The 24183-nt window shown below is 48.8% G+C and overlaps 1 protein-coding gene across 1 annotated transcript in view; it reads left to right on the top strand.

The window, feature by feature from the left end:
- Positions 1-23627, top strand: part of FBXW4 (F-box and WD repeat domain containing 4) — an 85696-nt gene extending 62069 nt beyond the window's left edge. Inside the window, exons 6-9 of the mRNA XM_068961594.1 lie at positions 12507-12572; positions 21962-22102; positions 22607-22748; positions 22939-23627. Coding sequence (XP_068817695.1) covers positions 12507-12572; positions 21962-22102; positions 22607-22748; positions 22939-23058 — 469 coding nt within the window. The 3' untranslated portion in view covers positions 23059-23627. The remainder of the gene's footprint in view (positions 1-12506; positions 12573-21961; positions 22103-22606; positions 22749-22938) is intronic.
- The last annotated feature ends 556 nt before the right edge of the window (positions 23628-24183 follow it).

Below are 24183 nucleotides of genomic sequence, written 5' to 3'. Positions count from 1 at the left end.
CACTTAGGTTATTTCCAGTGGTTTGCTATTACAAATAGTGCCTCAGGAAGCATCTGTGTACTTGCCTATTTGTGCATATAGTAAGATATTTTTCTAAGGAAGATACTTAGGAATAAAGTTGCTGGATTGAGGGGTAAGTACATTTAAAAGTTTTTGGATGCTGCCTAATTGCCCTCCACTTGGACTGTATCAGATTACATACCCACAAACAGTATATGCATACGTATTTCCTCTTATACTTATCAGTACAATATTTATCAGTATAATATCAGATTAAAAAATTTTTTTTGTTCCTCTGGAGGGTAAAAAATGATATCCAATTCTGGTAGTGGATATAGAATAGTGATTAAGAACTAGACTCTGGAGCCCAACTGGCTGAGGTCAAGTCACAAGTCTTCCCACCTGCTAGCTATGTGACTTGGTGAGTTACTTAACCTCCCTATTCCTTAATTTCCTCATCTGTGAAAGGGGGATGATAATGGTAGTACATACCTCATAGTGACTTAATTTTTTTGTTCTTATGGAAAATTTCAAAACATGCAAAAGTAGAATAATCAATTCTTAGCCAATTTTGTTTCATCAGTATTGCTCACACACTTTGCCCTCCAGTATTATTCTGTAGTGAATATCAGGCATATAAGTAAATATTTCAGTGGATAGTCTAAAAGATAGTGATTGTTTAAAAATATGATTATAATACCATTATCATATCTAGAAAAATATCACCAAAAATGTAGGAATGTGGGTTTGTTGGGGTTTTTTTTGCCACCCTGCATGGCATGCTGGATCTTTGTTCCTCTAGTTGGGGAAGGAACCCATGCCCCCTGCAGTGGAAGCCTGGAGTCTTAACCACTGGACCCCCAGGGAAGTCCCAGTAGGAATGTTTTGAGGGTTAAATGAATTAATTATATAGTACCTGGTGTATGGTAAATGCTCTAGGTATTTGCTCTAGGTATTTTTCATTGTTTTCTGATTTGCAATTCTTTGATTACTAGGAGGGTCAACATTACTCCATGTATTTTTTTTGGCAGGTATATTTTTTTGCTATATATTACTTACTGAAAATTTGTGCTCATTCATCTGTTTTTTTCCCTCTGTGGTTTATAGAGTATCTTTGTATTTTCTGGGTATTAATCTTTTGACTACTACATATATTTGGTAATTCCTTTCAGCCTGTTGTTTGCAGTGTCTGCTGTTGGGTAGTTTTTTGTAATTTGGAGATTAGTTCTGTCATCTCTGCCCTATGGCTTCTGAGTTTTGTCTTATGAATGCCTTCACTACTTCGAGATTGTAAAACTATTTTCCTATATTTTCTTCTAACACGTTTATGGGTTTTTGTGTAGTTTTAAAAAATGTTTATGTCCTCAGTCTGTCTGGAATTGATGTCTGCTGTGAATTAGGGCTCTAATTTTATTTTTGCCAAATGCATGTCCTATGGTTTCTCTACCATTTATTGATTAGTTCATCCTTCATCCACTGCCTTTAAAATGCCACATTTAGGGTCTGCTGATTCCCTACAAATATATGGGTATGATTCTGGATTCTTTATTCTGATTCATTGATCTAGTTGTCTATTCTAGCATTGATATCTAGTCAAGTGATTTGTTTCTCATTGTTCTTGTAAAAATATTTCCTAGCTCTTCTTGTATAAGTTTTCTCTTCCCTATGAATTTTAGAATCAGCTGATAAAGTAAAAAATCTTGTTTGGATGGGACTGTATTGAATTTATGGGCTAATGACGGGAGAACTGACAGTTGGAGGTTTCTCACCCAGGAACATGATGCACCTCTCACTCAGCAATTCTGTGCCCATTAGTAAAGGATAGAGTAGAGTTTTCATATGGGGCTATCTTAGTTTTTTGTTTCTTTCTGTTTTGCGCTTTTTTTTGTTAGATTTATTCTTGGCTATTTTACAGTTTCTTAATTCTTTTTTGCAAATGGATTTCTAATTTCATTTTGTTCGGTGATTGCTTATGCCTAATAGTTTACATCTGTGGGGATTTGCTGTGTGCCATACATTGCTCTAAGCACCTTATCCCATATAATTTTCTCAGTAAGTTCTAATATTTCTGTTTTATTGTTAAAGAAACTGGGCTTTGGAGCACAGTTAGTTGCTCATCCAAGATCCCATGGTTACCAGGTGGGAGAGCCAGTAGTCCTGAGCCCCCGCTCCTTTCTCTCTGTCTCTCTCTTTAATATGTATTTATTTGGCTGTACTGCATCTCAGTTGCAGCACATGAGATCTTCATTCTTCATTGTGTGGCATGCGAGATCTTTAGTTGCAGCATGTGAATTCTTAGTTGTGGCATGTGGGATCTAGTTCCCTGACCAGGGATGGAACCGGCCCCCTGCATTGGAGTTGTAGAGTCTCAGCCCCTGGACCACCAGGGAAGCCCCCAACTCTCCTTTCCGCTGTCACACACAGTGTGCCATCCACCTCAAGCCATCTGAAATTGCTTGCAGTACTTTCAGTTGAATCTTTTGGATTTTCTAGGTAAACAGTTTTAGTGTCCACAAATAACGACCACGTGTATGTCTTTTTTCATGTCTCTTGTTAGGTACATAGTTTTGTGGATCAATGTTCATCATTTCTCAGGAAGTCTGACCCGGTCAGTTTTTCCTTTAGCACTGGAATATAGTGCCGTTTCTTCTTGAGGGTGGACGAAGCTTTTGTTTAGAGGTCGTACAGATAGAAAATAGACTGTAGAAACATCTCCAATGTGTCTTGTTAATAAATTCAGTAGATTGAATGTATGTTATTCCATTGTACTGTGAGTCTTTTGATGTAGTTGGTTTTTTCTGTTAATTCTGCCCTTCCATTGCTCAAGTTTGTAAATTTCTGTTTCTTGAGTGGAATTGGTGCATTTGGGAAGAGCAGCCTCTATACCTCAAGCCTCCTCTTGTTTAGCCTGGGCCAGGGTCTTATATCCTTGGCCAGGCTGCCCTTTTACCACCAGTTAAAATGGAAAATGAGCATTATGTGTTTCCATAGAGGAATTTCCTCTGTGGGAAAGCAGAAAGCCTGTTCTGTTGCTTTTGTTAGAGTCTTTATCAGGAGGGTGAGCCTGGGGAGCCCCAGCCCCTGGACACTTTGCAGAGCCTGACCTAGGTGGCTTACTTGGACCATCCTATCCGGATGCACATGGGCTGAGAGGGGCCTGAGGTGTGTGTGTGTGAGAGAGGAGAGACACACAAGACAGGACAGGTGTTCCAGGCCTCTGCCCACGGTGGGAGTCAGGGCCAGGCTTGCTCTCTACTGGCCAGGGCTGAGTTGGGAGAAAGGGGCTAGAGGAGGCCCTCCCTGCTGGCCTGCAGCTTTCTGTCCTAGCCTTGGGCCACTGACCGGTCCCACAGCTTCAGCCCCAGGTGTGCAGGCCGCTGCTGCTGACACCTGTCTCAGCAGGTAGCCCATTATCGGGTCCATTTGTTTTTGGCCATGAGTCAGTGGGCGGGAATGTTCGGTTATGTTGTGTTTTCTCTTATAAGATGTAAATAATATACTTTTCCCTTTAAAAAGTAGCACATACTCATTAAAGAAGATTTATAAAATAAAATTTAAAAGAAGAAAGAATTGCTAATTACTCTGTTGCCCATATGCAGTCACTTGAAGCATTTTAGTGAGTTTCATTCCACTCCTTCTTTTTCTATTCACAGGCTGTTTTTTTAAAAGTTGAAGTATAACGTTATATTAGTTTCACATATACAACATAATGGTTTGATATTAGAATGCAGTGCAAAATGATCTCTATCATAAGTCTAGTTACCATGCATCACCTTACATAGTTAACGATCATTTTTTTCTTGATGAGAACTTTTAAGATTTACTCTCTTAGCAGCTTTCAGATATGCCACACAGTATTATTAACTGTAGCCATCATGCTGTATATTACATCCTCATACTTTATCTATTTTATAACTGGAAGTTTGTACCTTTTGACTCCCTTGTTCCATTTCTCCTGTCCCCTACCTCCTTCCCTTTGGCAACTACCAGTCTGTTCTTTGTATCTGTGAACTTGGTTTTTCATTTGTTTTGATTCATTTTGTTCTTTCTTATATTACACATATAAGTAAAATCATATAGTATTAGTCTTTCTCTGTCTTACCTGTGTCACTTAGCCTAATGCCTTAAGGCCTGTCTGTATCACAAATGGCAAGTGGGTATTAGTCTCTCAGTCGTGTCTGACTCTTTGGAACCCTATGGACTCTAGCCTCTCAGGCTCCTCTGCCCATGGTATTCTCTAGGCAAGAATACTAGAGTAAGTTGCCATGCCCTCTTCCCAATCCCAGGGGATCTTCCCAATCCAGGAATCAAACATGAGTCTCTTGCATTGCAGGCAGATTCTTTACTGTCTGAACCACCAGGGAAGCCCCAAATGGTAAGATTCCATACTTTTTTCTGACTGAGTGGTATTCCATTATATATATGCACACCACATCTTTTTATCCATTCATCCACCAGTGTACACTTAGGTTGTTTCCATATCTTGGCTATTTTAAATAAGGCTCCAGTGAGCGTGGGGGTGCATATATCTTTTCAAATTATTATTATTTTTTAAAAAACAAATACTCAGAAGTGGAATTACTTGATCCTGTGGTAGTTCTTCCTTCAAGCTAGGCTTCAGCAGTACTTGAATTGAGAAATTCCAGATGTACAAGCTGGGTTTAGAAAAGGCAGAGGAACCAGAGATCAAATTGCCAACATTCATTGGATCATAGAGAAAGCAAGGGAATTCCAGAAAAATTTCTACTTCTGTTTCATTGACTACATAAAAGCCTTTCACTGTGTAAATCAAAACAAACTGTGGAAAATTCTTAAAAAGAGATGGGAATACCAGACCATCTTACCTGTCTCCTGAGAAACCTGTGTGCAGGTCGAGAAGCAACAGTTAGAACCTTAGACAGAACAACTGACTGGTTCAAAATTGGGAAAGGAGTATGGCAGGAGTGTATATTGTCACCCTGTTTATTTAAATTATATGCAGAGTACATCATGTGAAATGCCGGGGTGGATGACTCAGAAGCTGGAATCAAGATTGCCAGGAAAAAGATCAACAACCTCATATATGCAGATGATAACACTCTAATGGCAGAAAGTGAAGAGGAACTGAAGAGCCCCTTGATGAGGGTGAAAGAGGACAGTGAAAGCTGGCTTAAAACTCAACATTTAAAAAAATGAAGATCATGGCATCTGGTCCCATCACTTCATAGCAAATAGAAGGGGAGAAAGTAGAAGCAGTGACAGATTTTCTCTTTTGGGGCTCTAAAATCACTGCAGATGGTCACTGCAGCCGTTAAATCAGAAGACATTTGTTTCTTGGAAGGAAAGCTATGGCAAACCTAGACAGCATATTAAAAAGCAAAGACATCACTTTGCCAACGAAAGTCTATATAGTCAAAGCTATAGTCTTTCCAGTAGTCATGTACAGATACGAGGGTTGGACTGTAAGAAGGCTAAGTGCCGAAGAATTGATGCTTTCGAATGGTGGTGTTGGAGAAGACTCTTCAGAGTCTTTGGACTTCAAGGAGATCAAACCAGTCAATCCTAAAGGAAACCAACCCTGAATATTCAGTGAAAGGACTGATGCTGAAGCTGAAGCTCCAATACTTTGGCCACCTAACGCAAATACTGTGGCCACAGGCACCTCATTGGAAAAGACTCTGATGCTGGGAAAGATTGAAGGCAAAAGGAGAAGAGGGAGGCAGAGGATGAAATGGTTGGATGGCATCACCAGTTCAATGGACATGAACTTGGGCAAACTCTGGGAAATAGTGAGGGACAGGGAGGCCTGGCATGCTACAGCCCATGGGGTTGCAGAGTCAGACATGACTTAGCAACCGAACAACAAATGGTAGTTCTATCTTTCACTTTTTTGAGGAAACTTCACATTGTTTTCCATAGTGGCTACACCAATTTACATTCCCACCAACAGCGCATGAGGGTTCCCTTTTCTTCACATCCTCTCCAGCAGTGGCTATCTCTTGTCTTTTTGATGACAGCCATTCTAACAGATGTGAGGTGATCTCATTGTAGTTTGGATCTGCATTTTCCCTGATGATTTGCAGTGTTTAGAATCTTTTCATGTGCCTGCCAGCTATCTCTATATCTTCTTTGGGAAAACGTCTGTTCAGGTCCTCTGCCCATTTTCTAATCAGATTGTTTGGCTTTCTGCAGTTGGGTTGTGTGAGTTCTTTATGTATTTTGGATATTAGCCCCTTGTTGCATATATGCTTTACAAATACTTTCTCCTATTCAGTAGGTTGCCTTTTCATTTTGTTGATGATTTTCTTTGTTTTGCGGAAGTCTCTTAGCTTGATGTGCTCCCACTTGTTTATTTTTGCTTTTGTTGCTTTTGTTTTGAAGTCAGATACAAAAAAAATCATTGCCAAGAGTGGTGTCAAGGTGCTTACTACTATGTTTTCTTTTAGGAGTTTTATGGTTTCAGGTCTTACATTCAAGTCTTTAATCCATTTTGAGTTAATTTTTGTGTACAGTATAAGATAGTTGTTTCATTCGCTTGCAAGTGGCTCTCCAATTTTCTCAACACTGTTTATTGAAGAGACTGACCTTTCTCCCATTGTGTATGCTTGCCTCTTTTGTAATTAAAAATAATTAGTTTTATTATTCGTTAGTTTGATCAACAAAGTTGTGTTTAACTTCCCCACTCAAGCTGTTTTAAAATAGTTCCATTAATGCTGCTCGTACCCTACTCTTTTTTTTTTCTTATAAAACATCTTGTTTATATTCTTTGGGAATACCATTTTAAATGTCTGTTTAATATTCCATTAAGTAGATAGACCAGCATTTATTCAACATATTTTTGGTCTTGACCCCTTGAAGACAAGGCACATCCTTCTTTCCCTGTTAATCCATTTTGGTTCAATCACCCATGAAGTTGGCTAACCTTCTTTTGAATTTTCGTTTTCTGTCTGCGCCATCTCTTTGAGGTAATGGTATGCCAGATGCTATGTGAAATGGACCTTCTTTTCATTTGCCTTAAACTTTGCTCATTCAAGTTTCAGAGAGGCGTCTTGGTCTTGTTATCCTTTAGTTTGGTGAACGAAGTTGTGTTTACCTTCTCCTCTGTGGTTAAGCTTTAGTTCTGGGCACTCCCTCCCCAGCCTTTATAGGCAGGCACTGCTATAGATGGTAGGCCTCACGTTGTGCTTCTGATCCCATCACTGATGGGACTCTCAGCCTTCTGGTCTGTAGAGCATTCAGGTGTATGTACCCCCACTGCAAGGTGGATGTTTGCTGATGAGAACAAGATTTCTTTGTCTCTCTTTTTTGTTCCCTCCTAAATACATCTATTTCCCTTCCCCTGGGGTGTCCTGTTGACTGGATCTTGGGATCTGGCTGCCTCACCCTTCGCCTGCCCAGGACTATGTCTCTCCTCTTCCTGGCTTCTGTTGGCCTCCTGTTCCCACTCCGCTGGTCCCTCCCTCACAGTGCTGTCACTGCACTTCTGCTTCTGGCCTAGCCTCACCCGATGAGTTTGTGTGACCTTCGCACTGCATTCATGCTTTGGGACTTAGCCGCTATAATGATGTCCATGGCGCAGGTTAGCAGATGGCGGCAGCAGCAATGAGACCTGACATGTTCTAATGACTCTCTTCTTCCCACCCTTGCTGGCCGAGCTGATGGAGGGGCAGGGGTTTCCTTGAGGCATTTTAGGAGGGGGCCAAGGGAAATCGGGGGGCACCCAGGTGCCGATGAAGCCTGTGACCTTTGCTGCTATAATATCAGTGTTTCACAAGCAGGGCGGTTCGGGAGCCCACTTGCAGCCCATCAAAAATTGATTTAATTGCAATTTTTCCTCCAATTAGGAGCACTGGAGCCTGACTAATTGGAGTAATAGAGAGTAATAAGGCTCAGATAAAAAGCCTTCCTCGGCGGCCTTTGTATCTCGTGTCAGTGCCTGTCAGAGGTCAGAGAGCTTGCATATTCTATTAGGCAGCCCGGCCTTCATTTGTACAAATTAGTTTACCCAACAGTAATTAAAATGCCAATGCGGGTTGAAGAGAACTGAATACACTTGATGGGCATGTTGGTGAATGATGTGACAGCTCTGGTGGCCTCCCTTGCCAAAGTGTGTCAGTCCAGCGCAGGGGCGGCTGGGGCCTGGGCCAGCTGGGCAGCTCCGGGCCAGCCACGGGGCACAGCTGCCGAGCACACCCTTCTGCTGCCCCTTCTCGGAGCCCCTCTGTCTCTTCTTTCTTCTCCCAGGTGGAGTCATTTGTTCACTTGTCCATTCGTTCATTCAGTAAGCATTTGAGTTGTCAGTATGTGGCAGGCATTATACTAGGTGCTGGGGAAAGAACTTACGGGGCACAGGGTGTAAACTCACTTGGGCTCTGGAATTAAGACTAACTGGGTTCAGATTCTGGCCCCACTGGTCGCTCCATGTGTGAGCGAGGTCAAGTCTGTCACTTCTCGGTGTCTCAGTGTCCTCATCTCTCAGGCCAGGAGCAGGCAGAGTGGTGCTTTGGAGGCTTTGTTTGCGGACTCAGGCACACAGCAAGCGCTCAGTCACTTCCTAGGGCAGTGAAGAGCGGCCAGACTAAGGCAGAGGCAGCACCCTGCCTGCACCCGACTGATTTGCCTTCATACTTTCCTCTCCTCTCTTCTGTATTTTGTTATTTTCTGTTCCTCAACTTGACTACCAGAACTCCCAACTCTCTTGGTCTCTCTGATGTGAGGGCTCTTATGTCTTCTTCTTGGGCCTATGGATGATCTCTGTGAGGCCAGGATTTCCTAAGTTGGGACCAGGGGGCCAGTAAGGTAGCTTGGGCATCTGGGCAGGGTGCGACTTTATAGAGTGGATGAGAAATTGTAGAAGGCTAGCTTCTGATAAGGACTTTCTGGTCCAAAAAGAGAAGAGTTTGTGGAGTCAGAATGACTTTTAGACCCTCAGGGTGAGAGAGTGTATGCATTTGTGTAAGAGCATGTGTGTGCTGACATTTTTAGGCATTGCTGGTTATTGTTATTGTTCAGTTGCTAAGCCGTGTCTGCCTCTTTGTGACCCCATGGACTGTAGCATGCCAGGCTTCCCTGTCCTTCACTGTCTCCTGGAGTTCTCTCAGATTCATGTCCGTTGAGTTGGTGATGCTACCTAACCATGTTATCCTCTGCCGACCTCTTCTCCTTTTGCTTTCAATCTTTCCCAGCGTTAGGGTCTTTTCTATTGAGTTGGCTCTTCACATCAGGTGGCCAAAGTATTGGAGCTTCAGAATCAGTCCTTCCAATGAATATTCAGGATTGATTTCCTTTGAGATTGACTGGTTTGATCTCCTTGCAGTCCAAGGGACTCTCAACAGTTTTCTCCAGCACCACAATTCAAAGGCATCAATTCTTTGGCACTCAGCCATATGGTCCAACTCTTAAATCCATACATGACTACTGGAAAAACCACAGCTTGGACTATATGAACCTTTGTTGGCAAAGCGATCTCTTTGCTTTTTAACACGCTGTCTAGGTTTGTCATAGCTTTCCTTCCAAGGTGCAAGCATCTTCTAATTTCATGGCTACAATCACTGTCTGCAGTGATTTTGGAGTCCGAGAAAATAAAATCTGTCACTGTTTCCACTTTTTCTCCGTCTATTTGCCATGAATTGATGGGACCAGATTCCATGAACTTAGTCTTTTGAATGTTGAGTTTTAAGCCAGCTTTTTCACTGTCCTCTTTTACCCTCATCAAGAAGCTCTTTAGTTCTTCACTTTCTGCCATTAGAGTGGTATCATCTGCATATCTGAGGTTGTTGGTATTTTTGCAGGCAATCTTGATTCCCGCTTGCGAGTCATCCAGCCTGGCATTTTGCATTATGTACTCTGCATATAATGTAATAAACAGAGTGACAATATATAGCCTTGTCATGCTCCTTTCTTCTCATTTGTTATCTGGTTGTGCTTCACTGTACAACTTCACTGTACCAACACTGTGTCATGTGTTTTTTAGGTCTGAGCTTGGAGATCTGGGAATTAGTCCTCTAAGAAGCAGAGGGACCCCCTTCACAGCTCCTATGACTAGCTTCCTCTGCTGTGTTGGCTGTGGCCTCTGGAAGGCCTTTTCAGTTGAAGTCTATGGATTTGTTCTGGGCATCTCTTTGGCACCACACACTGTGCTGGGCGCATGAATACACACGAGCCACCAGACAGCCCTGATCTCAAAGGAAAGTGGGAAGCCAGCCCCTCAAATGCCGTTTGTCTCGTGCAGGCGAGCTCAGGGTGTGGCTGGACTCAAGAGGAAGGCCTGTCAGGATGCTGAGCAGCCAGCAGGTCCTGCTTCTGCCTGTTGAGTAGGGCTGGCCGTCCCTGTCCCTCGGGGGGCTGACAGTCCCTGTGGTTTGGATGTGAATCTTGGTGAACATTCCAAGCAGGACCTGGCTGCAAATCTGCTTAACTGCTGCGTACATGGTTGTTTTTGTTTTGTTTTGACTGAGTGTTAAATTTGATTAAACTCTTAGGCCCTCATAAATGCCAGAGGGACTCTCTACTCTCCCTCCTCTATCTCCTTCCTGCTTTACATGGTTAAGCAAGGGAAAAGGGCAGCTTTTGGAAAGAAATGTTCACAGTTGTTATATCCAGGCAGTTAAGAAAGGTCCTTATGGACATGAAGGTAAGAGGCATTCCTCCTGGAGGCAAAGGGTGAGGGTCAGGGGTGGGTGGGCAGGAATAGAGGACAGGAATCCAGGGGCAGGGGTTCCCATCGCTGCTGGGAAGTCAGAGCTGTGGAGGCGCCTCCTCTCCTTCTCCATTGACTTACCTTGATGCTGATTTAGCCCTGTGGCCAGTCAGAGGCCTCAGGCCTCCTTAAGAGGCCCTGTGTCTGTGCTGGTGCCCCTCACCTGGCTCCCTACTTCTCAAAAGTCTGGAGAGCCCCATTGCCTGCATGAATGATTTCTAAGGGCTATTATGTTTCCAACCCAAGGTAATTAGCTTTGCCAGTTATTACTGGATTGCTCTCAAGAGAGAAATGTGGGTAGGAGAGGGAAGTGCGGATGACACCTCCTGGCTTTGTAGTTTGGGGCTTCAGTGTCCAGTGGCTGCATGCCAGGCTGGGTGTCACCTGGAGCATGACAGAGTGACTGTTTTAGAATACCATTCTAGTTTAGTGGCTCCTGGCATGCCTATAGGTTGATAGGAGGCTGGGAAGACTGAGCATGTCCCTAGAGAAGTCTTGATTTGAGGCATGGATGGTCCAAGGTGGTTTATGTGGCCTTTTTGTCTGCCTCGGGTTGAAACACAAACCCCTGCCCTGCAATTTTGATTGTAAATCAGTGGCTTGCCCAGTGCCTGCCCTAACATCTCCTCTATCAGCAACTAGCAGGCCAACCCCCCACCAAGCCAAAGCCATCGGCTTCTCAGAGCCCCAACTGCGGAAATCCATCTCCCCACTGACATGCTTGGGATCAGAGAGCCACAGGTGCTGGGCAGGGCCAGGGCCGATAGGCTGCTGCCCCACAGTGCTAACGTGTCATTAATATGTCCAGTCCCTCCCTCCAAGCCCAGACATGTAGGGACATGGCCCTTCCCTGCCCCAGGGCTCCTGAGTGACATAACTGCTTTCAGCTCTCTTGTTCCAGTTTAGATTTTCAAGCCCAGGGTTCCTGCAGGCTCCCCCTCCCAACACCTTCCAAATCCTCTGACAAAGGAGTGGTCTGGCATATGGGTTCAAGTTCTAGTCCTAGTACTGTGGCCAGCCTGGCTCATTGAATGGATTCTTCTCACTGGGTTTGGGCCTCCACTTAAAATGAAACTGCAGATTATATATGTTGAGCTTCTTAGGGGTTTAAGAGAGGCTCTTAAGTATGGGTAGTATGGTCAGAGTATTCCTTCTCTCTCGCCTCTTGGCAGTGTCTGTCATTGTCCTCTAAACTCTGACTTTCATCCCACTCCCACGGCAGTCCTGACTGCCTAGCCCTCACACTCCCTGCTCTCCCACACTCACCTTTTCATGCCATCACCTGCCTTTCATCGTTGGCCTTTTCTCACTTTGGTGCCTTTATGCCTGCTCTGTGCTTGTATCACGTTGCCATATTCCCCAGGTCTTAAAACCTTCAGTAAAGCCGCACAGCCTCCCTCACCTCTGACCAGGGCAGCAGCTTCCAGCGCCCAACAACCTGTTACAGGGAGACCATTACTGTCGTGTGGCATCATGAAGTTTGTGTTCATACAACTGAAGACCAACAGGCTTGCTCTCCCTTGGCCTCAGTTGCACATTTAGAGATCCATTCTTATGGTGGGCAGAGATCACCCAACCAGGTCTGAGCAGCAAACTCAGCTGCCATTGAACCCCTGGCTCCTCTGGCCAAGCAGCTCTGGGAGGTTACAGCCATCACTCTGATTCCATATGGTTTCCCACTTCTCTGATGGCTCTCAGGCTGCTTCTCTCATCCTGGCTTAACCCCGTGGTGTCCTGGAGAATGAGCACAGCACTTCCAATTGTGTAACCATTTCCGCCACAAGTTCTGACAAGCCAGACCTGACTCTGCTCTCCTTTTGTTTGGCAGCTCCTTTGTGACAGGGACGGCTTGTTGTGGGCACTTCTCACCCTTAAGAATCTGGGATCTCAACAGGTAAGAGATTCCTGAGCCCACCATGGCTTCCAGGGTGGGTGGGGCTGGAGCAGCTGGGAGGCCAAGGAAAGAGCTACCCAAGCCAGCCCATTTCAGTTGCCCGAGTGGTCCAGGAGGAGGTTGGAAGGACCCTGCCCCACAACCCGACAGGCTCCACTGTGTCACCTTCTCACATAGGATCAATTGTTAGCTTATGGAAACTGTTGGAGTAATTTATAATAGGTACCTAATTTTATGTAGAACTTATGATAACAGTTTGGATTTATGATACTTCTTCTCTAAGGAGTGCCTGACTATGTGGCTCTAAAAAATTTTATCTATCCTCAGAGATGATTTTTCTAAAATAAAGAAATTTTGGAAGTGCCCACAGATTCCTAAGAAGAACAATAAAGAATAGTTAAAATACACCCAGGTTTTATTTACAGTTCTCTGCCTTGGCAGGCTTGACACATTCCCATCTGATTACCTGCTAATCTGTGTTTTTTTGTTTTTTTAATTTTAAGCTTTTCATTTGAGATAATTATAGATTAATAGGAAGTTACAAAAGTAGGAAGGCAAGGTACCTGTGTAACATCTTACATAATATCAAACCTAGCAAGTTGGTAGATATAGTTGGTACAGTCTGCAGACCTTTATCTGATTATACTTATTTTGTGTGTATAAATTTCTTTGCAGTTTTATCCCATGTGTAGAATCATGTAACTACTGCCACAATAAAGATACAGAACTCTGCTGTTCCATCAGCACAAAGACCCCTCCTATACACCTTTATAGCTGCACACATCCTCTGCCCCTCCTCCTTGCTCCTAACCCCTGGCAACCAGTTAGGTGTTCTTCATCTCTATCATTTTGTTATTTTGAAGGTATTATATAAATGAAATAATGTATGTAGTACAGATGTAATTTGTAATCTTTGGAGGTTTTCCCCTTTGTGCTGCGTAATTCCCTTGAGAGTCGCAGAAGTTGCTGCATGCGTCAGTACCGCTCTCGTCCTTCTTGCTCAGTAGTATTCCCTGGCGTGCATATACCAAAGTTTCTTTCCCCATCAATCAGCATTCCCCCAGGGAAGAGCATTTGGGCTGTTCTGTTTTTTGACTGTTGAACATTTGTGTATAGGCTTTTGTGCGGGCACACGTTCTCAGTTTTTTTAAATTACTGCCTGGGAAAACAATTGCTGGGTCATTTGGTAAGTATGTGCTTAGTTTTTTTTACCTGCCAACTTGTTTTCAGTATATTACCACTTTATATTCTGACTCTAGTGTCTGAGAGATCTAGTTTCTGCACATTTTCAACAGCATCTGGTAGTGTCACTATTTTTTATTTGAGTTATTTTAATGGATGTGTTATTTGTGGTTTTGATTCAAATTTCCCTAGTAGCTAATGATGTTGAACATCTTGTCATGTGCTTATTTGCCTTCTATATATTCTCTTTGGTGAAATGTCTGCTCATGTTTGCCTGTTTCTAACTAGATAGTTTGCTTTTTCACTGACGAGTTTACAGAGATAGCCATTTCTGCTGAAAGTCAGTTTTATTTAGTCACGTTGTTGGGTATGCTTGGCATCAGTACTGACCCAGGCCTGGGATGGCAGACAGGCTGGGGCAGTGAGGGTGTGCGCCACCCCGCTGTGGTCCAGCTGTATCTGGAAGGCTGAGTAACCTTTGAATGGATTCTTCTGCCTGTGGTTGCCTTGGTGGGGGTATGTTGGGGCAGAGATTAGCGGTCAGAATGAAGTTCTAAGGCACCAGCTCCTTCAACAGCATTCTCTTATGAAACCCCTAGACCTCACTAACACTAAACACTGGCCTGTATAGAACCCAGAAAGGACCCAAGTGAGAATGGGTACAAAACAGCTATGGCCTCAGTTCTCACTGGAGCCAGACAACAAATAGCCCCTGCACCCTCTGGCCAGCCTGAGGCAAGGCTGCCCTGGGCATTGCTTGGCTTCACCTGCCTGCCCTCTGGCTCCCAGACTCCTCTCCTTACCACTGAGGAGCCAGGCCTCACTTGAACACCTCTTCTGTCCTTAGGGAAGCTTGAGGACCAGTGGTGCAGGGACTGAGGGGGAAGATGCCCTGATGGAGGCATCCACTTTTGGTGGGAGGAAATGGATGGACAGGACGACTGTCTGTAGCTGTCTTTCCCAAAGAAGCCCAAGCAGATAATAAAGCCATGTAGAAAATAGGATTAAGGTAATGAACAGGCAGGACAGAGTTTGATCTTTCAATAATGCCAAAGCCTGACTGACAGGCCAATCTGGAAGGTGGAGCAGCATCGCAGGCAGGACTCGGTGGCGGGGCGGTGCTCAGTGCTGGGTGGATTCTTTGCTTTTAACCTGTCACCGCTGAAACCTGAGGAGGGCCGGTATTTTCTCTTTTATGTGTGTGCTCAGCCTTGGGGGAGGAGCACTGGAGGGCAGTTTTGCTCAGAGCATGGCCCCTCCAGAGGCTGCCCTCAGGGTAGTGGTGGGGGCTGGGACACGCCTCCGAGGCATAGGCACCTGCTGGGCACCAGCGGGCCCTCCTCCATCTGTGCCTCAGCTATGGGTACTCAGGCAGCCTCAGCTGCTTTTCGGTGTCTGAGGACCTCTTTCAAGGTCATCATGGCTCCCTCAAGCCCTCTGTGCCTCAGGATTCCTAGAGCCTGTTCTCCCTCTGGCGGGGTGAGGAAGCGAGGTGCTAGCTGGAACACACCGGTCTGAGAGCGGCCGTGGGCACCAAGACATTGCCTGGATGGCAGGGAGCTTGGCTGTCCCCCACTCTGCTTCCTCTCCTGCCTCTCTCTCAGAGCTGTGGACCATGGGCTGGGTCCAGCGGCAGGAGATTTCTAACCTGTGTAAACCAGATGGGAAGAAAGATAAGAGTCCTTCCCCCAGTGTGGATGTGCCAGTGTTCCTCTTTCCAAGGGTTGATGGTGTGCAGGCCATCCCTGGCCCCAGGGGCTCTGTCTTGACCCTGCCACTCACCCGCCACTGAGGTATCCCTAGTTAGGCCCTGCGGAACTGTGCCAGAGTCATCCTGTTCCTGACCTTGAGTCTGGAGAAATGAAGGCCCACCTAGTGTTCTCTGTCTGCATTTGCTCAGGGCCCTTGGCTCTGCCCTAGGAATGGTGGTGTCTGTGTGGGGCACACCTCCTGCTGCTGGAAGACCCTGGGGTGGGTAGGGGTTCTGACTGGCCTGACATCACACACATATCTTCTCCTGGCTCTGCCCTTACCAAGGTGCATTTGAGCTGGATCTAGCCTTGGTGCCCTGAGATGAGGCAGTGGGGACGTGGGCACCAGGATGGAGAAGCCTGAGGTCTCACTCAGCTCTGGAGATTTCCCAAGGGGGGCAGCTGTAGCTCCAAGCCAGCCAGGAACTGCTGGGTAAGGAAGAAAGGAGGGGTGGGTTTTGGTGACTTGGCTCCTCCTAGGGCACTGAGGGTTTGAGTCCTTGGCTAGGTAGTGCACTGCTCAGTATGTGTGTGACTCACACCCCTGCATAATCCCACCTCATCTCCCCTTCCCCTTCTGGCCAGCATCATCCTTGGTGCCCCATGACTCCCTCCATTTCCATCCTAAAGCCCCTAAGTCTCCTCTTTCTCAACAGAGGCAGGGGCAGAGAAGCTTCTCACATATTCTGACAGACACCATGTATTTTCCCTTTGGGCTTTTGCTCTACTACCTGACCACTGTGCCTGAAATACCCTCTCTCGGCCTACTGAAACACTGCTCATTTTTTAGCATGAATAGACCTCTACCACGAGGCACTCCCTGATCCTCCCCGCTGTGGCTGGAGATGTTGACCCTTAGAGCATTCATAGGGTTACCCTGTTGGCCAACATGTGGCCTGGAACTTATCTTGGAACCCTGGACTGAACATGGGAGATACATGTCACGGCATCCTACAGCATTGGAATGACAAAGGGTGCCCGGCTACACCCCTTTCTGTCTGCAGAAAAAACTGGGGTCCTGACTTCAGGCTGGGCCACTCTGAGGGCACCGTTAGTGCCCATCCCACCCAGGTGTGGCTTTGTCTCTGCCCCTGACCCTCCACCTGGGGCGGGGGGCCTGGCCCTCAGTCAGGGTGATTATGGGAATTGCCCCTCTTTAAGTATGTGCCTTCTCCTTTGAAAGTATTACCTACAGCTTTTTTCATTTTCTTTTTTCTTTACCTCTTTAAGGAACCCTGTAATTTCTTTCTCTCTTTCTTTTTTCCCCCACCCCTTTCCTTTTTCTTTCTTGTCCCCTCTGTCCCCCTGAACTCTTTGAAATTGGCTCTCTGCCTGCTGACACCAAACTGATACTTTGCGTTTCACTTCTCCTTATCCCTTTATGGCAACAGATGTTGAAATTTTGTATCCTTTTATCTGCCCGGCTGCCCCTTCCTGTAATTACGGTCCTCTTGTTAGCAGTACAAAGTGGGCTGCCCGGCTGCCTGGCCTTTGAGCCATTGTGTCTGAACACGTGTGCGCAGGCGGGTGCTGGAGCTGTGCACGCGCACACACGTGCATGTGAGGGGCCTGTGCTCGGAAAGGGCCCTTCCCGCTCACTGGTTAGGGCTGGGGCTGGCGAAGCCTTAGTGGGCTTCTCCTAGTCTCCACGGTTCTATCTGGGACCCCGCTTACAGAACTGAGGTTGCCTCCTAAAGTCTCTCACTCTCCTCACCAGAGGGCTGGACAAGGATGGCCACTGCCGCCCCTCACCCACCTGGAGGCCTGCGGTGGTCAGCTTATTCCCTTCACATACCCACACCTCCCACCAAAGCAGGTGGCCCAGCCCTGCACCTCTGCAGTTGTTGGTCCTTCACCTGTGCCATTTCCCATCTTCTGTCCCTGCCTGTCACTCACTGCAGAAATGTCCTTTTATCTGTCCCCTTAGTAAACTCCCTTTTATCTCTCTCCTGGTACCAGCCAAGCCACCCCTTGTATTGTCAGTCGGGTAGATGAGACTTCTTACCCTCCATGAAGGAAGGGACCATGTCCCTCCCTGCCCAAGTCTCAGCTCACATCTCCCTGCAGTCTCCATTAGGCACAATGATTTGTGTACAGAAGGTGCTTAAATGACTATTGATCAAAGAAAGCAAGAAAAGGAAGGAGAGGGTGGAAAGAAAGGAGGGCACACTGTCCTGTTTTCTCAGTGACCATGTTAGGCCCAGCTTTATTACACCTTCAGGGGAAGCAAAGATGAGGTAGACTGTCACTCTTCCAGCCTTTCTTTTTAGAAGCCATTGTTTTATTTTTGTGGTTGCACATACTGGGTGGGGTATCCTCACACCCAAACAGATGCAGGAATTAACACCCACAGAACCTCCAAGGACCTTTGTTTTGTCTCGTCAAAGCTATGGTTTTTCCAGTGGTCACGTATGGATGTGAGAGTTGGACTATAAAGCAAGCTGAGCACCAAAGAACTGATGCTTTTGAACTGTGGTGTTGGAGAAGACCCTTGAGAGTTCCTTGGACTGCAAGGCGATCCAACCAGTCCATCCTAAAGGAAATCAGTCCTGGGTGTTCATTGGAAGGACTGTTGCTGAAGGTGAAACTCCAATACTTTGGCCACCTGATGCAAAAAACTGACTCACTGGAAACAACCCTGATGCTGGGAAAGACTGAAGGCAGGAGAAGGGGACAACAGAGGATGAGATGGTTGGGTGGCATCACCGACTCGATGGACGTGAGTTTGAGTGAACTCCGGGAGTTGGCGATGGACAGGGAGGCCTGGCGTGCTGCGATTCATGGGGTCGCAAAGAATCAGACACGACTGAGCGACTGAACTGAACTGAACCTCCAAGAAGCATCAGGAACCCAGTGTGTTAAGAGTGGCTGGAAATGGTGTGGGGGCCACGGGCATTCTTACATGTGGGTGAGGCAGGAGAGCCTGGGTGTCTTAACCTCAGAGTGGTCAGCACAGGAGGACTTTGTATGGGCCACAAGGAGGTGCGCGGAGGTGGGTGGGGGAGCACACAGGAGTGAAACGGGGCACCTTGCTCCCTGGCCTTCAGGGCCCCGCCTGGGGCAGAGGGCTTCCAGGGACTGCCTCCCTGTGCCCAACTCTGGCCTGGCGCTCAGGGCCTCTCCCAGACAGGGCATCTGGTCTTCAAGGCTAGCAACTACTTCCAGTCAGCTGTCCCGACAAAGATGGTGATGGGGGGTGGTGGTGCTATTGGTGCCTTATTTAAATTTCCTCCTCCCTGTCTGGAAGTTCCTGTGGTCCCTCTTCCCTCCAGCTTCAGTGGAGCTGCCTGGGCAGCAGGGTAGGTAGGGCCCTCACCTGAGCCCCACCACCTCAAAGTCTGGGATCCAGCCACACACTGCTGTTTTTCCTACCCAGGTACTCCGGGGCTCCTCTGGGAAGCTGCAGATAGCCCAGCCTGGGGAACAGGTCTCCTTCAGGCAGCCCTCCCTGGCCTGTGTCTCATTCATCAGGCTCACAGGGGCGGCCCCATCTGTCTTTATCTTTCCCTGGGTTGAGAGAGAATTGCTGGAGTCAGGCTAGGGGGAGGCTGGGGTAGAGATCCCCCCACCCCCCCCAGCCCTCAGTGGCTCCTGGCAGCCCCGGCTTTGTGCGCAGGAGCGCGAAGGGAAGGGACTTTTTGTCTGGTGTCTATAGTGCAGACCTGGCCCTTGCTCCTGTCTTGGCCTGAGGCTCTAAGCGGCAGCCCCTTTCCCACACAAGTTGTGCGACAGCCAAGGTTCTGCACCCCTCCCTCACGCCCCCCACAGTGAGAGGCCGAGAGGCATTCTTAACATTCTTTACAGAGAAAAGGGGTGAAACGTCTGAATTTGGGGGTCACCACGTTATACAAATTGCAATCTAATCGTTTTTACAAGAACACACTTGCAGTAAGAAAAGGAGCCCGGGAGGAGGGGCCCAGGAGATAGACAGCTTGTTTTGTCCCCCTTCCCCCCAAAGTTTGGGGCTATTGTGGTGCTCATCTTGCTCCCCCCACCAGAGCGGTTGAGCTAGAGTTTTCTAGTTAAATTGGTCCTGTGGTGGGGGCCACGAAGGGCCCACAGTGCCATTTCTGTTTGTTTTCCCAAATCAAAGCCCCAGCAGGGCTTCTGTGGCACCGCTGGGCTGCTATTTGAAGAGACAGGGCCACTTCCCAGAGCCTGGTGTGTCAGTTTATGCTCTGAACTTAACCTCACGGGTACTGCACAACAGAGCCTGGAGGGTCCCAGGCCCGGAGGCAAAAGAAACTGTATCTTTTTATTGGCCCATTTAAAGTGTGTGTGGCCATTTCAGGGGGTCAGAGAAGTAGTGTGGCAGAAACTCTTCAGGCCCTGACCAGGCCAGGCCGGCAAGACGGGCTTTTGGGCCTTGTCCTGGTCTCCGGGGGCTGGTGCTCACTCAGCCTTTAGGTCTCCCCAGAGGGTAGGGTTGGAGAAGGAAATGGCAACCCACTCCAGTATTCTTGCCTGGGGAATCCCAGGGACAGAGGAGCCTGGTGGGCTGCTGTCTGTGGGGTCACACAGAGTTGGACACGCCTGAAGCAACTTAGCAGCAGCAGCAGCAGCAGAGGGTAGGGTTATGTGTTTCTTATTGCACAGGCTGGCAAGACACTCTCCAGTGGTGGCTGAGATGCCACCCTGCCTGGGCAGGGTCCAGGTTGGCAACTCGCCGTGGGTGTGGTCATTCTGCTGCCGATCTTCTGTCCACGGGTGCCTGGCTCTCCTTCATTCCGAACCCTGGGACCAGGGGTGGGCAGGTAGAGCCATGCTGGGCTTCACGCCCCCCAATCTCCACTGCCTTTCATCTTCTATTTCAAACAGACAAACATGAAATTACTTCTATAGATTAAAGGGGAGAGCTCCTCAGTCAGTCCTGAAGGCCTCACTAATGGAGGGGGCAGGGCCCCCAAATCTGGGAGGGCAGAACTGTGGAGCAAAGCAGCCCGGACCCAGTGGACAACAGAGACAAGAAAGCCCAGGACCCTAGCCCCTCTGACCTGCCCAGGAGTGGTGACTCATGGCTGGCGGGCCTGCTTGGGCACTGAGGTCTGTGATCTCTAGGAGATGCTGACGGGGGGAGAAGGCTTTCTCTCTTGAGCCCTCAGCACACAGACAGGAAGAGCACTTCCCTGGGAAGGAGGCTGGGGACAGAAGTGCCAACTTAGGGCCTACCCCTACCCTGCCCTGACTGGACAGCAATAGTGCTGCTTGCTGGGGGGCCCCTCACTACCCAGTGCTCAAGGGAAAGGCAGAGTTGGGCAGAAAAGACCCTGTGGCTGCCTCCTTTCCTCCTTCAGGGAAGGTGGCGGCTCCACTGAGGAGAAGGGAGGTTGAGGGTCGGGGTCTGTGAGGTGGAAGGACCGGAGCTAAGGCCCATGTTCACATGTGGCTCATGGCTGCTTTGGTGAAACCTGGTTGGCCAAGGCTGGGCTGGTGAGACCACAAAGTCTTCCCCAACCCGAGCCAGGGCCTCTTACCTGGGTGTCCCTGTGTAGTGTCCACAGCCCAGTTTTTCCTGTCATGCCATGCAGGAGAGCCCAGCATGTCCTGAGTGAAGGTGAGGGGTTGGGCCTGGAGCATGCCCCCTTCTTCTTCATTCCCCTCATTCTGAAGAAACTCACCGCTTCTACCCATCCCATAGCCACAGGGATTAGCGGGTATACTTGATGTTGAGGGGTAGTTGCTAGGGCCAGGAGGCCCCCCTAGGTGGTTGCTAGGGGTCTGGCATCAGGGCGAGGGGTCTGCCCACTGCCGCGGTCACGGAGGGAATTACACAGTCACAAAGAAATTGTTCTTCTCAGTAATCTGCTCTTGGCCACCGGGAGGGGCAGGGGGGCAGGCTGGAGCCCAGCAGGCTGGGGGCTGTGATCACAGAGGCGTGCTAGCCCCAGGCCGGGGGCCAGCCGGGCCAGGAACACCAGGGACCAGCCTGCTAAGCTGCTTTCTCAGCGATTTCTCTCCCCAGACACAAAGGTGTTTACTTGTTTTAACATCTCCTGGGACTCCCCTTCTCCCTTTGTGTGGTCTTTATCCCCAATGAGGTTTGAGCCCCAGATTACAGGCAGGAATTAAGGCATTGGACTCAGGCAGCTCAGAACTGCATGACCTGCAGGATCAAGACATATAAAGTAACCAAATGTGTGTGTGAGGGGGGCCGACCCCTTCGGCAAGGCCCATTCATCGTCCCAAGGAGGAGTGGCTGGGTGGCGGGTAGCCAGCATGCAGGTGTGATGGAGAGGCTGCTGATGGCTGACTGAGGCATCGGCTGGGGGTGGGGCAGGGGCTGGGAACAGGGGAGAAGGCTGGAAGTCCAGGGCATCTCCTCCTTTGGCCCCCTTCCTCCGAGGGTCTTAATTCTGGCTCAGGAAGGAGCCCAGGGACTGATGTCACTTGGTTAAAAGCATGCGTGTGGGCCAAGGCAAGACAACCTCTCATCCCCTGCCCCGCCTCTCTTCCCAGTGGGCAGCTGATGACGCACCTGGGCAGTGACTTTCCCCCAGGGGCTGGGGTGCTGGACGTCATGTACGAGTCCCCTTCCACGCTCCTGTCCTGTGGCTACGACACCTATGTTCGCTACTGGGACCTCCGAGCCAGTGCCCGGTGAGTGTGCAGGGCAGGACAACAGGCGGTGGGAATCCCCCCCTGCCCTGGTGCCCCAGGGAGAGGGACAGAGACCCCATAGCAGGGACTGGGAGAGCAGCTGGCAAGGTCAGAGTAAGCTTAGACTCCCCACCTCGGCAGCCCTGGTCCCGTGGCCCAGGAGGCTGTAGCCACCAGGCCCCGATAAGAGCCTTGGGAGCCATCAGGGTGCTGTCCTTCAGCATTCTGTCCCAGCTTTCTTGAGGCCTTCCTTGCCTCTGAAATCTGGTGACACACAGCAGCCACGTGATGCGCAAATGAGGCATAAGCCTGCCTGGTGTCAGGGACTTGGTGAGAAAGAGATCTTTACTGAGGAGGCTTTCCCCCATTAAGTGTGGTTTTAAAGGAATGTGGTGGTTTGGCATCTTTCTCCCAACCAGAATGGCTTCCTAAGGCCTCTGGGGAAGCTGGGGTGGAGGTGGAGGGCACCCCCAGACATCCCCTGCATCACCTCCTCCTGGACAGGAAGTGTGTCATGGAGTGGGAGGAGCCCCACGACAGCACCTTGTACTGCCTACAGACGGATGGGAACCACCTGCTGGCCACTGGCTCCTCCTACTATGGTGTCGTGCGACTGTGGGACCGCCGCCAAAGGGCCTGCCTCCATGTAAGTGTCCTGCGCACGCAGGCAGGCCTCATGGATGCCAAGGTCTGCACTGGGAGTGGGTGTGCCTGGGGAGGGCGGGAGGAAGCCTAGAGTAGCCCCTGTCCCTTGGCACCAGGCCTGGGAATCCTGCATTCGAGCTCCCCCAGCTCCCAGTGGGGACGTTTTTGCCACTCTCATCCCTCCCCTGCAGGCCTTCCCACTGACGTCGACACCCCTCAGCAGTCCTGTGTACTGCCTGCGCTTCACCACCAGACACCTCTATGCTGCACTGTCCTACAACCTCCGTGTCCTGGACTTTCAAAACCCATGACAAAGCCAACCCAGCCTGTGGGCCAGGGAAGCCAGCTGCTCAGGGACCTCTCCTGCCTGGAGGGCTCAGTGACCCCTCCTCCCCGGCCTCCCTGTGTTCCCAGATCTGTGACCACGGTGCTCAGGCACCTAAGATAAAGGCTGCTGACTCCTGGGCACTGGGGTCACCCAGGGGTGCAGTCCCTCCCAGGAACCAGTTGGAGAGATGGGACCTACTGTTTCTCAGCTGAACTCAGCTGGGCCTTGCTTCCCTGTTGGCCAGAGCAAGAATCTGGCCTGGAGAGAGAGGCCCACCCCTTCTTAGAGGCAGGCCAGCTCAGCACAAGTGTGAGGTGAGGTGCTCCAGGCTTCCCAGGTGGCCCCTTCCTTAGAAGGAGTGGGGAGGCTGCCAGTACCCTGTGGTACCAGCCTCCACATCAGTCAGACCCCACCTTTGACCAAGGTCTTCGGCTGGAGTACTACGACCTGGTCTTGCTTTGAAACCAAGAAAGGACAAAGGCAATCCCAAAATTCTGAATTCTGAGCCAGCCCAACCTCAGACTAGCTGTTGAGACATGTTACAACGTACATTTTTGTAAAAATAAAGTTGTTTGACTATTCACCAATCTGGTTCCTCACTGGTTAGCAAGACCACAGGGAAAAGGAACAAGAGACTCAAACTTGGGGCTGGGCACGCCAGGGAAGGGTGAGACCAGCCTCACAGCTCAGTGTCCGAAAGAGCAAAGGTTTCTTCCTCCAGGAAGGCCTTTCATCACCCCTGGCCCTGGTGGTGGAGTAGGCGTCACCTGTGGGTTATGGTGGGGGGCCTGGAAAGGCTCCTGGCGGCTGTTGGCCTGCAGTGACCTCCTCCACCTCACTCCAGTGCTCTGCAAGCCTTATGCTGACTTTACACCCACAGTGTTGTAATATCCTGGGCTGCAAACAGGCTGGGGCCCTGCCCTGCTAGCGTCAGGCTTCCCTGATCCTCCTCTCCATCGAAGACCAATACCTTTATGTGGAAGGTTCTACATTGAAGGTCCAGAGGCTAGCAAAGAAGGAAACGTCCTCACCAGCCCCCTCCCTAGGGGCAGAAGCACCAGAGGAGGACCAGGGGATAGTACACACACTGACTCAGAATTACTTTACT

Source organism: Capricornis sumatraensis, chromosome 23 (genome assembly GCF_032405125.1).
Source record: "Capricornis sumatraensis isolate serow.1 chromosome 23, serow.2, whole genome shotgun sequence".
Taxonomy (NCBI): Eukaryota; Metazoa; Chordata; class Mammalia; order Artiodactyla; family Bovidae; genus Capricornis; species Capricornis sumatraensis.
Note: the sequence above shows the minus strand (reverse complement) of the source record. Positions and strands in the feature narration are given on the sequence as shown.